This window comes from Meleagris gallopavo, chromosome 1 (genome assembly GCF_000146605.3).
Source record: "Meleagris gallopavo isolate NT-WF06-2002-E0010 breed Aviagen turkey brand Nicholas breeding stock chromosome 1, Turkey_5.1, whole genome shotgun sequence".
Lineage (NCBI taxonomy): Eukaryota > Metazoa > Chordata > Aves > Galliformes > Phasianidae > Meleagris > Meleagris gallopavo.
Window position 1 is genome coordinate 2,660,815 of NC_015011.2, and position 12,447 is coordinate 2,673,261.

A 12,447-nucleotide genomic window follows, 5' to 3' on the forward strand; every position below is an offset into this window, starting at 1 on the left:
CAGATAATCTCTCGGCAAAGTCAGAGAGCAGCACTATTAGATGAATTGGTGGTGTCCTTACTGAATCTCATTTGGGCAAAGGGATGATATTTAATTCTTGCCCACAGAGGCGGAGAAGGTATGTGTGGCCAGCCAATCTTCTATCTTTTAGTCGTTAACAGAGACTTGCAAAGTTTTATCTGAGTCTGTTTCAGTAACTTGGGGATCAATGAGAAGAGAGATTTGTTGGAGTGAAGTCTGTGTTCTTCCCTCATTGCAGGAGCTCCAGAAGAGGCTTGCAGGATGTAGGACTTATTTGTTCCAGGTGAACCTTGGCTCATGAGGTTTATGGCCAAGCACTATTGCTCTGTCCATTGCCATATCTTCTCCATGACACATCTTTATTCTGCGTCTTCTGTGCACAAAGAGCAATATTAATTAAGCAGAAGTTTCCTCTTCTCTATCTCTAACAGTATATAGATGAGGAGGTAGAATGGATTTAGACTGAGTGATAAATCTATCAAACACCCATACATTTTTCCTAATCCCCACCCAAGACATGATTTCCTTTCCCACTGCCGTTCCCATCGCTACAAAATAAACAGATTTCACAAAGGCTTTATGTTATGCAGAGCAAAGGCCCATCTTTGGCCTTTCTATCATATGGGCCATAAGGTCTAGCATTAAGGGATAGCCCCAAACCTTCTCTTAGTGAGGAAAACACAATGTGAAGAAGCAGTAAGCAAAAGCAATGTTATCATCCTCTCCTGCTTTATCACCTGGACATCACCAACTTATCCTCTGTTCTTTGTACTGGTAGCAGAAACACTTCAGCATGCATTTGTGTCTCCTTTTAGTGGCTGTCACCACAGATGGGGCCTCAGCTTGTTCACAGTGGAGGCAAGTGTGGAGAGTACTTGCATTTGTGCCTGCCTCAAGTGTCTGGCTTTAGTGGTTGGCCACAATAGCTCTAAATCTATAGCAGCTCATTAGCAGGTGATAAAAGTACCCTGATATGCTTCTCTGCCTTTGGACATGGCATGTCTGTGATCCAAGGGTGGGTTGGGCAAGACGCTCCATGATGGACAGCAGAGGAACTTTAGCTGACCTAGTGGCAGCATGAGGGTCCTTCTCTAGAGGAGAAAAACAGCCACATGCTTCTTTTCTTTCCTGACCGTGGGTAATAGCTAAGCCGGTGGTGCACATGATTAAGGTGGGCAATTCCTCCTTCACAGCTTTGTTTATGCATAGCTCCCAAATGCAGCATGCCCCTAAGGCCATCTTTGGTGGGACGGGCAGGAGAAATTTGTTGTGCCTCTAGGGAAAGAGGTTTTTTGTGGTGAACTGAAGCCTGTAACTAGACTCTCCTTACGCAGGAACTTGGTGACAGAGCGCTCCCCCATCTGCTGATGCTAGGAGAGCAGGCCGTAGAGAGTTAGACTGGAGCATTACAGTTTCTCTGTAGTCTGCAGAGTGCCTCTTGTGAGTAGTAGTCACCTTCCTCAGAAACCGCGTGCCTTGGGGCCACCAAAGCCCTGGTCTTCACAGCCGGCTCCAAAGACTCCCTGTTTAACCTTACACTTGCATGACAGATAGAGAGCACTCCCTCCCCCCCACTGACCCAGCAGCACTGGGATGCAGTGCAGTTGTCCCTGCATAGCCACGTACCACTTGTGTTGGCATCAGCATCTCATCCCCTTTCCCCTCCGCACACACATCCCTCTCCTGAATCGCTGCTTTCTGTTGAAGGAGGATGCTCTCTCTAGCAAGAGGCTCTTTGTCCAACCTCTCCAGTGTAATTCTCTCCTGCTGACCCAGCTCTGTTGTTCAGCTCAGTATTTTTCTCTCTTCTTTTTTTTTTGTTCCCTATCTCTTCTTCCCTCCCTCCATCTTCACTTGCAGCTGGTCTTGGAGACCTACAATGTCCCTGAGCTGTCAGCAGGAGTCAACTGCACCTTCGAGGACCTGTCAGAGATGGATGGCTTGGTAGTGGGCAGTCAGATCCAGTGCATCTCACCAGCTGCCAAAGAGGTGCCCCAGATCATCACAGAGAATGGTGAGTACCACACAGCTCTCAGTTCTTCCTCCCTTCCTCATCCCTTGTCTTTATGTCTTTCGTCTTGCTTGTTCTCCAAGATTTTGGCATATGGGAGCCTGAGAACAGGTTATGCAAAGCATAGGGGTGAGGGTTATGCTGCCAGTGATTGCTACAGCTGTAGCACGAATGAGTTGAATGTGTGAGTTTATGTGTGTGAGTGTTGAGCTGTACTATCAGTGCCTGCATTTAGGTGCCTATATGCATGGTAGTACGTGTCTTCAGACTGCCACCGAGTGGTAGTTGCCTATATCTAACAAAGACAAGAGTCAGATGAAGGATCTCCAGTCCTTTCCACAATTTTATCCTATTCATCTTACCTTTAGATCTACGTGTTCAGTTGTTGTCTCTGTCACTGGCCATTTTTTTGCTCCTGTGCTCATGCTCATGTTTGTTGCTGGCTCCACCCCAGAATGATTCAGTGCAGAAATGCCTTGTCTCTCAGGATGGGCCCCTTATCCCCAGCTTCATGCCCTTTTTGGCTTCCCTTTTTGAATGTTTTTCTTGATACTTTCAAGAGCACCTGTGGCTCTTGCAGAGATTTGCTATAAAAACCTCAACTCTATTGATCACCTCATGAAGTGCAGAGAGGATGTAGCCATTATACTCCTTGGCTTCTTGTGAAATATTACTGGAGAGCCTCCAGGGATCCCTACAGGCCACAGAAATGAAGTTACACAAGCTGTCACCATCACCTTCCCCTGCTCTCCCCAAGCTGCACACAGCTGCGTGTGCTCTCCACTGTAGTCCCAAAAGAAGCCCCCAAAGGGCTGTTCTCATTTTCAGGTCCCACTGAATCATCAACTATGTTTGCTTACCAAGATAGCTGCCAGGAACTATTTCCTTGATACAGACATCTGTCTCAGGCCAGGCTACAATCGACAAGCAAGCAAAAATAGCAATGGAAGCTCAAGGCAGAACAAGAGAGAGATTTATGTGAAGTGTGCTTTCCAGAGATGCTGAGCACCTGCAGCTTGTATCAACTTCAGCAGCTGGTGCTCTGCACCTCTGCAAAGACCACATCTTCCATGCATAGGGCCAGAAACTGGATTTGAACCAAAGGATGTGTGGCTCTGTAGAACATCTGATCCCTGGAGCCATCCAATCCTCACATCCTGTTTTAAAATATATGCAAGACACTGGCAAAGTTGTTAAATACGAAGTGGTTAACAGAGCTGTCAAAGCCGACGGCAGCAGATGGGCAGCAGAGTTGAGCACTGGCAGCAAAACGTGCTCAGTGAAGTGTGTGGTTTGTGTGTGTGTATGTGGTATGTATGTGTGTATGCCTGTAGGTGGATGAGCCGAGATGAATTGTCAAGTTTACTTTGGCCTGTTTGATTAATGAATCTTTCAGGTGAGAAGGAAAATAATAGAGGTGAAAGGGCTAGCCAAGCCAAAGTCTTGAATTAAACAGGGATCCCTTCCCCACTAAATTACTGCAATTACTGTACCCAGTCATTTCCCACACGTGCTGAGTTTTGAATGGGGCCTTTGGCATTGTGAGAAGAGGTTGCACTTGACTGCTTGGCTTGGGAGCAGGGGAAAAGGGGAGTTACTATCCAGAAGCTGAGGCTCAAGCTTTGCTGCTGATGGTCTGCTGTGGAAATGGATTGACACTTCCAGAAGCATACAGAGGCTTGTGGATGTCTCTCCCACGTTAAGCTGGGTTGTTTGTAGCCAAAGACTAGGGTGTATGGACATTGGGGTGAATGACATGGAATCCCTACCCTGTCCTAGGTATTGGGCTATATTCAGAGATGATAAATAATGATGGTGAGAAGAAGATATACCCAATGTCCCACAGGCCCCTTCCTTTGGTGGACTTAAATGAACCTACAGGAATGAAGAACCTTATGGACAGCTCCATTTGAATGAGCTTTTTGTTCCAGGCATCTCCATCTACTCTTTGCACTTAGCTTTCCTACTTGCTGACTTCATTTACCATAGTTTTGAAATCAGTAAATAAATCAGATTGGTAATAAATCTAGACCTGTTGGTATCATCCAGCACAGACCTTGCTTGCAGTTTTCCAGTGGTGAAGACCTAATGCATCACTGCACTACCATTATGGGGGCAGATGTACTTTTTGGAGGTCTGAGCTGTAGATAGATTTTATTACCCTTCCTTCACCTTCTGAAGATAAACTAGCTCGTTTACTCTGGACCAGCTTCTTGTTCAGACAGGTGGCATGGCCAACAGGGCTTAACTGTGCTAATACAGTCACAAACGGATGTATATTTTTTTTTCCTAGGAGACCATCACATAGTCCAACTCCAGCTCAAGTCCAAGGAAACGGGTATGACCTTTGCCAGCACCAGCTTCGTCTTCTACAACTGCAGTGTCCACAATTCGTACGTCAAGTTCCTTTGATACCTGTTTTCTATCCCAACCCTGGATCTGCCACAGAACTCAGGGAGGCATGTGTCCCTCAGGAATTTGGTCAGGTGTGGAGGAGAGCAGCAGTCAGAGTGATATCAGTAATGGTCAGCACGATGCTGTCTCTCCTGGGAAAACCAGGGGTGACATAGTGAACATTTGTTCCACTATGATCCCCCTATGAAGGAGAGCATTGCCTCGAGTAATGGTACATCATCACATGTCCCTCAGGGAAAGGAAGATCAATGGGAGTTTGCATTGAAGCAAGTTAAAAGTAATCTGTGACTTCAGTAAAGGGCCCCTTTTCCTTCCTAGTAAGCAGTTGTTTGTGGATGGATGGATTCTGCCCAAATATACACACCTCCAGCCCTTATCCATATCAGTCCTGCCAGCAGGGTCCTGCCCAAGATGTTAGCTTGGGTTTGAGTGCTGAAATCTGGAAAGATGGGAGTTGTGGATTTTGTGTGATGTGAACAGAGTGGAGACTGCCCAGCTGATTTCTTCAAACCCATCTTTTCTATCTTGCAATTTCCTTTCCTGCCCTGTGCCACATTATCATGGGATTTAGCTGGTACACAGCAGCTGCCCTACCAGAGTAAGACTGCCAAAACAGGATGATGTTCTTCCAGCACATTGATCCACCCGTGAGCAAGACTGAGGGCTCTGTCACCACCACTGAGCCATCAGAAGTGCCAAAAGCAGATAATTACTGCGGCTCAGCAATTCACAAGCAAAGGCAAATCCTATTTCCTTGTTCCTGCTGCTTTGACAAACAGTGTCAGAAAGCAAGTGTTGGGGGGGAGAGGAGGAGAGATGGTGGTGTTAAATATTTATGGCATGTTTTGGTTCCTTACTTGACAAACTATAATACACTATCCATTTTTAATTTGATGTATCAGAGCAAGCACTTGTTACCAATTTGAAGAACAGCTCGCTGTACCAGAGCTGAAAGTGGATTGAAGTTGAATGAGATTTCACAGAAAGACAGGACTGAGGGTGTGTGTCTGCCTGCTGCACTTAGCCAAGCTATCCTGGAGGCATTTTTTTCCACTCCTGCCCATTAAAAACCCAGTGGCACATACAGGCCAGGAAAATTTCCTTCCAAATCCTCTTCAGGTATTTCAGAGACAGCAGCAGCATGAAGATCTCTGACAGTGAGCAACCAGGAGTTGTTACCATCTAGTGCTTGTCTTGTGTAAACAATTTGTTATGGCTCAGTGTGTTTCCTGGTGGACAGACATCATATGAAATAAATAAAAAAATGTGATGTAGGTTTAAGTCAGTGCTGTAAAATAGTCTCGAAAAAGTGTTTGCAGCTCATATCTATGGGGACTATGGGATGTAGGAGAGCAAATGCTTGCAAGATGGTGGGACTGGCTCTTTCCTATACTCTGAATAGGTAACTTCATAAATATGCCTTCTGCTACCCAAAAAACTGCTATGTCTTCCTGTTTCTACTGAAACAAGGAAGAATACAGCCAAAATATGTGCAGGATCCCCATCACTCTGGGCTCAAATCGTAATAATAAGCCTGTGGGACAGTATATCCTGCTTGATCCTGAGCTTGATGCATACCACTTTCTGGTTGGCCTCTGCATAACATTTGAGGGAGGCAGGATCAGCCAGATGGGACTGCTGATGCACCAGGACTGCCCTCCATGGGCACCTCTATTCTTTCAGCCCCCCCTACCTTCGGCACCTTCTCATGATGTGTTCACAGCTCTCAGGGCATTGCTGCAGTTTTGCACAGAAGCAGTGAGGCCATAACAGTTTCTCATCTGATCATGAACATCCTCTGATTTTTTTGTTAAACTCAGAATCTTGTTATGGGCAAAAGGCGAGCACACCTTGTGTATGAAGCCAAGGACCTGTTGTAAATCTCATTAGAAGTAGTAACAGGGTAACCAAAATACAACAAAAATATCATTAGTCTAATTCGAATGAAATTAAAGCAGTCTAAATTTTCTAAATAGTACAAGACACGTCAGTCACAACGAAACCCAGCTCAGGCCATGGCAAGCAAAGTGCCATCTGGAGACCTGATGATATCAGGCCAGTTCAAAGCTTATGGTTTTCCACTAGTATTGTAAAAGCAATGTTTGACAGACTATTTTTATCTCTGACGAGCACTCTCAACCTCCTGGTCTGTCCTGTTTGTAGAAGAGGCCAGGCTGGCCAAGTGACTGCTTTTTCCCTCCATCTCCAGGTGTCTGTCATGTGTGGAGAGCCCTTACCGGTGCCATTGGTGCAAATACCGCCACGTCTGCACTCATGATCCCAGCACCTGCTCCTTCCAGGAGGGACGAGTCAAGCTGCCTGAGGTAGGCAGGGGCACGTGTTGTGCGTGGGGGCTTCTCAGAGATCATGAGATGATGTAGCCTTTTTGTTTTGCTCAGACAAACAGACCGTGTAGCCTTCTCCAGCTCCAATCCCACCCACTCCCTGTTTGGCTTGCGCTCCACAAAACCCTCACTTTTCCCTCTACATCTCCTCTTCCTCGTACTGAAACCCATTTGAAAGATGATACTCATCCCAAGAGTGTTGGCGCATCATGCAGAGAAGCTCTGCCCAATGACACGGCTGACTGTCAACAGCAAAATGCTGATACCTACAAGCTCTGCTGAGAGCCATCATATACTGGGTCATAGTCCTTGCCAAGATACAGCCAGTGTCTGTGTGCTGTTGGAACTAGGAGGGCTTGGTGGTGGCATCCATCCAAAAATAAGGCACACCTATAGGGAGTGTTCCACCTCAGGAAGCCATTGCATCTACCAGTAGTGGATAATAAGTCCCTGACTGGAAGCAAGAGGAAATGCTTGTTATGCATCTCTGCCTGGAGAGAAGAAGAGGATGGTGCCTCTAAGCAAGTCTTCAAGCTACTGAGGTCTGGAGAGTATTTAGGGCTATGAAAACAGTGGCAGTGTATTTCAGCAATATTTCAAGGATGTTGGTGGCTTTGTGTGTTTAGTGTCTAATGGCCAGTACACCAAACTGCTTCCAGCAGAGGCCAGGGAATGCCTCATTGCCAGTCTCTGAGCTAGAGCTGAACTGGACCTTGGGGCTTAGTACAGAGCTGGCTGCTGCACTGCAAATGCTGTCTGGCTGTATTGTAACTAATGAGCACTTGCAGACAAGTGGAGCTCAGGAGAATACAAATAGGAAGCCACTTAATTACTTCCTGGTCAGGAATGGTCTGGAAGCATCCCGGTCTGTCTGGTAAATGACCCGAGATGGCTCGTTGTGTGCCTGGCCCAAGGGACCAGTACCCATTAAGAGATCTGATATCTGCTGAACCACTGGGCACAGAGGCGGCTGCTGAAATCTCCATCGACGTGCGCTGCATTTGGAGTCTGAAATCCACACTTCTCCCTGCACTGCTTGCTGGGTCTTGTGTTTTTAAAATACTCCCTTGCCTATCCCCCAGCCTGTGCCCCAGACAACCCAGTTTGTTGCACCAAAGGACATGCTTGTAATGGTTTCACACTCCTATGGCATCCGCTGTCCCATCCCACTACTCCCTTAACATATGTGCTGGTTGAGATGTCCTGGAGCAGACATCCTGAACTGCACAGGCATTGGGACAAGTCATAAATATTCACGAGCAGGGAGGTTGCCAGCTCTTTGTCTAGCAGGATTCAGCATTTGCTGTTAACCCGCTGAAAAACTCACTGAGAGCTTAGAGGGTGGATATTTGATACCCTCTGCTTGGGGTGAAGTGGTGCAGAAGGCAGTCCAGGCTTCAGCCCTATTCCAACCAAATGGAATCTATTACCTTGCATACCTCTCTCTGGTGACCAGCGATAGAACCCACAGGAGTGGCATGAAACTGTGACCAGGGAAGCTCAGTTTGGATATGAGGAAAATGTTCTTTAATTAGAGGGCTGTCGGGTATTGGAAGAGTCTCTCCAAGGAAGTGGTCATGTCACTTTGCTGGAGTTCAAGAAAAATTTGGACAATGCTTTCAGCCAGGTGGTCTGATATTTGGGTGTCCTGTGTGGAGCCAGGAGTTGGACTTGATGATCCTTATGAATCTTTTCCAACTCAGAATATTCTATAATTCTGTAAAGCCTTTGGCAGAATCTGGTCAGTTTTGGTAGATGCAGTTCTCTGTATCTTCCACATCAGGAACTGGAGGTACCTCACTTTCTAGAGCAGATGGTATTTGCTGGGGCACTGTCTCATCATTTATCTCCTCTGGCAATCCTCTGGCAGGTTTTATGCACTAAGCACAAGACTCATCTTCCCAGTTCCCATCTCTTCTCTCCTCCAGCCACTGTGCATGAAAGACCTACAAGTGTCAGTGCATCTGCACCTGCCTCAGCTTTCTTGGTATTTCTGACTCTTGTTTCCATCAGAAAGATCGTGTGAAACTCTTCATCATCCCAGTTTCCCAGTTCCATAGGGAGAAAATCATCTGGCTTTTACTCTATTCCCTCTAACATCTTGTTCTGAAGAACTGGGGAGGAGGCAGTTGACTTGCAGCCTTCTCCAGACCTCCACATTTGAGCACACTTTTTCCATCACTGTATGACCTCTCATTGGGTTTCTTAAAGGTGCCACCTTCAGACAAAGAGATAGTTCAAATCTGAGAGGATTTGTCTGTTGATTCTTTCTGTCTTGTATCCCCTTTGATAGATGTTTTTCTGCTGAGCTTCAAATACTCACACTCTGATCTTGCAAAGCATCAAGTAAGTGTACAAACCCTTAAAAGACAACTATTGATCTACAAGGAATGACAGCATCATGACATACAGGTACATTACAGTGGTCATTGCTAATGATGCTTTCAGACCCTTTGGCTTCTGGATGCAGCAAATCCACATCTGGGCACAAACCTCTTTCTCATGGGAGACATTTGGTTGTCAGCTGCTTAGTTCAGAGCTGTTTCTACTATCTGCTGCACAGCTTAAACACTTCCCAGCACTGGAAAGAGTGGATGGTATCTGCAAAAATAATGACTTTGCAAAATTGAAGCTATCAGTGACAGCTTTCTGCTTGGCAATGTGAGAAATGTATTGTAGCTGTAGAGTCGTTCTCATTGCTGTCTGAGGCTCACAAAGACAATAGAACAGGGGAAGGACGGCATCACCAATACATCTTGACAAATGCATATTTGCCTTCTCTGCATGGCCAGACAGGTTTTGTCAAATTACACTTCAAACTTTATCAATTTACACTTTTGACAAATTACAAAATAAATGCTGCGTATACGTCCCACACTTCTCTTAAGAAGCCATCTTCTCACTGACTCATCTCCACTGTTTTTCAGTTTCACCTTTAGTTCTTTCCTTTTCTGCCCTATACTGAGCTTATCCATTGAGTTCCCTGAACAGTAGAAACCATTTGGTACCTTGAAGCCAAGCCTGGTTCTTCCTTGCCCTTTCAGACCTCCACCTACTTCCTGATGATGTAATGTGACTTGCCAGGTTAACAGGGCTGAGGTGCACTTCCAGCCCTCCCAAAGCTGTCTTCAGTAGAGCTCCCAACAGCTGTGAGTGGGTATATTTTTAATGGCTTTTCATCTCCATCTGCAATGCTCCTTTTCTCTGCAAGTACTTTGATTCCCTAAGGATGCAAAAGGGGTGTGTTCAGCATGAGTATGAGTGCCTCTTAAACGTGGAAGTCTTGAGGACATGCTGATAGGAAACTACTACAAGCGTGGGATGGTTGGACCATCCCATTTGCAGTCCTTCCCTGAGACTACAGAGCAGATTAGCATGGCTGGCTTCCAGGATCATATGGTCTGCTTGTCCCGTGAATCTCTCTGCCAAGCAAATACATATTAGTGCTACTTTGTCACATGGATCAGGGCCAGAAACTCTCTCCATCTGTAATCATTGTTATTGGTATGCCAAGCCTACTCCCCTCTCTGACACTACGGTTTTTACTTTCCCTTTGCTGACACACCTACTTCTGGGTGATTGCTTTCTCTCTTTTCCTGTACACCATCTCACTCTTGAGTAGGTTGAGGCTTCCCACTCTCCAGATGGCCTGAGCTGCAAATGGTCTGATGGGGCTGGTACCCATCGCCCTGGGACCAGCCTGAAGCACAATGAAGGGAGCCTCGTGCCCTTCTGTATTTCTGACTCCCCATTTCCTTAGCATACCTCACCAGCTTGTGGATTTCCATAGGTTCAGCCTTAATTTCTTTCAAGTCTTCTTCATGTGCACAGAAAAAACTTCTTGATTATTTTAATTTTTCTTTTTCTTTTTCTTGAAGTATGAGTTCTCAGCTAGTGCAGAGCACAGGATGAATTCGAGACTGACCATGGTGGAGAACAGAAAGATGTTGGCCATTATCCATGCTGATCAGAAAGGAAAATGCTGTTTATTTTTGTATAGTTAGTGACCTACTGTCCAAAGGAGCTTTTGAACCATACTGAGGACGTTTGTGATCAGCCAGTCTTGGGCTAGGACAAGGCAGCTGCAAAACCCTTCTATCACCCTGCAAAGAACTAAACCAAAGGTGACAAATAGGATAAAGAGGCACATCCCACATTGTCTGCAAGGAGCCAGGATTTCATACCTGTCGTTTGTTCAGTACTTGGTGAATCAGCTCTGCCCATAATGGAGCTGAATCAACTGCTTTTGGTGCCTTGGGAAAACCTGTGTTTGCTCCTGGTTAAGAATTCCAGCATGGTCGTAAAGCAAGAGTATTTATGATTATGGTGCTGAACTCAATCAAATGGGGTTGATGATGTCTCTGGATGATTTGTGGCAGAAATACTACACCTTGACGTATAATTTCCCTTTACAGCAGGTTTTTGAAAGCCAAGTGCACTCACTTGAAATATACCGAGTGAGTTCTTGCTTTATAAAGGGAGCTGATATTATTGCTATTGGAGGCAGGAAGGGAATGAAGGATGAAAAAAAGACGTTTTAACACTTATGTGAATTTTTTTATTTCTTTGTTGTTGGTTTTGTTTTGTTGTTTTTTTCTTTTCCCTAAACAAAGCAGGTAGTAAAGATGGAGAGAATCACAGTCTACAGAAGGGATCAGGCTGTGTCTATATTTGTTTCTTGCACATTCTATTTCCCCTTTTGACATTTGTTGTTGATCACTGCAAAAGTCATGCTGCAGATCCAGTGATGCACTGTGAAGCATTGCATTGCAGCCTAACGACCGATGAAATCAACCTTTCCTTATTGGCACAATCACAAAGTAAGAGCTCATTCATTCTCTCTGTAAATGGAAAAGGCAGCCAACAAGTATTGGAGGTAAACTGAGGCACAGAGTAGTACACCAATTGATATGAAGTGCGATAGAAATTCATCATGCCTGATGTCTGTTACATCTGGTCCAAGTGGCATAGTTCTCATGTCAGCATTTCCCAAACATCTGCACAAGTCTGGGCTGGGGGTAAGATGGAACAACCTACTTGAGTTAATGGGATAAAAGATGAAGTCTTCTTTTGTGCGATCTTCTGAAAGATGAGCACTATCTTGTTCTAGGCCTTGCCAGGATTTTAGCTTTGTGTAGGGGAAAGAGAGGGAAAAAAGGCAAAAGCGAAAAGCAAGCCTTGATAACAGATCTGTTATCTGCTGGGTTTAAAAGATACATAATCATTTAATTACCTTGAAGGAGGTTTTCATCTTTCTCTCCTCAACCGATTTGTGTGTGCCTGTGTTTTTCTTCCTCCCCCAAACAAGCTTTTTATTAAAAGGATTTGTCACATGCTGGGTGGATGGGGGAAGAGCGGTAGATGTAATCTACCTTGATTTTAGAAAGGCGTTTGATACTGTCTCCCACGACATCCTTATAACAAAGCTGAGGAAGTGTGGGATAGACGAGTGGACAGTGAGGTGGGTTGAGAACTGGCTGACTGGCAGAGCGCAGAGGGTCGTCGTTGGTGGTGCAGAGTCTGGCTGGAGACCTGTAACCAGTGGTGTCCCCCAGGGGTCTGTGCTGGGTCCGGTCTTGTTCAACATCTTCATCAATGACCTTGATGAGGGATAGTGGCCACCCTCAGCAAGTTTGCTGATGATACGAAGTTGGG

General features: G+C 45.6%; 1 protein-coding gene across 2 annotated transcripts in view; it reads left to right on the forward strand.

The window, feature by feature from the left end:
- Positions 1-12,447, forward strand: part of PLXNA4 (plexin A4) — a 429,864-nt gene that overhangs the window by 320,117 nt on the left and 97,300 nt on the right. For both annotated transcript variants that reach the window (XM_003201828.4, XM_019614671.2), the window contains 3 exons: positions 1,882-2,035; positions 4,326-4,425; positions 6,657-6,771. In XM_003201828.4, coding sequence (XP_003201876.2) covers positions 1,882-2,035; positions 4,326-4,425; positions 6,657-6,771 — 369 coding nt within the window. The remainder of the gene's footprint in view (positions 1-1,881; positions 2,036-4,325; positions 4,426-6,656; positions 6,772-12,447) is intronic.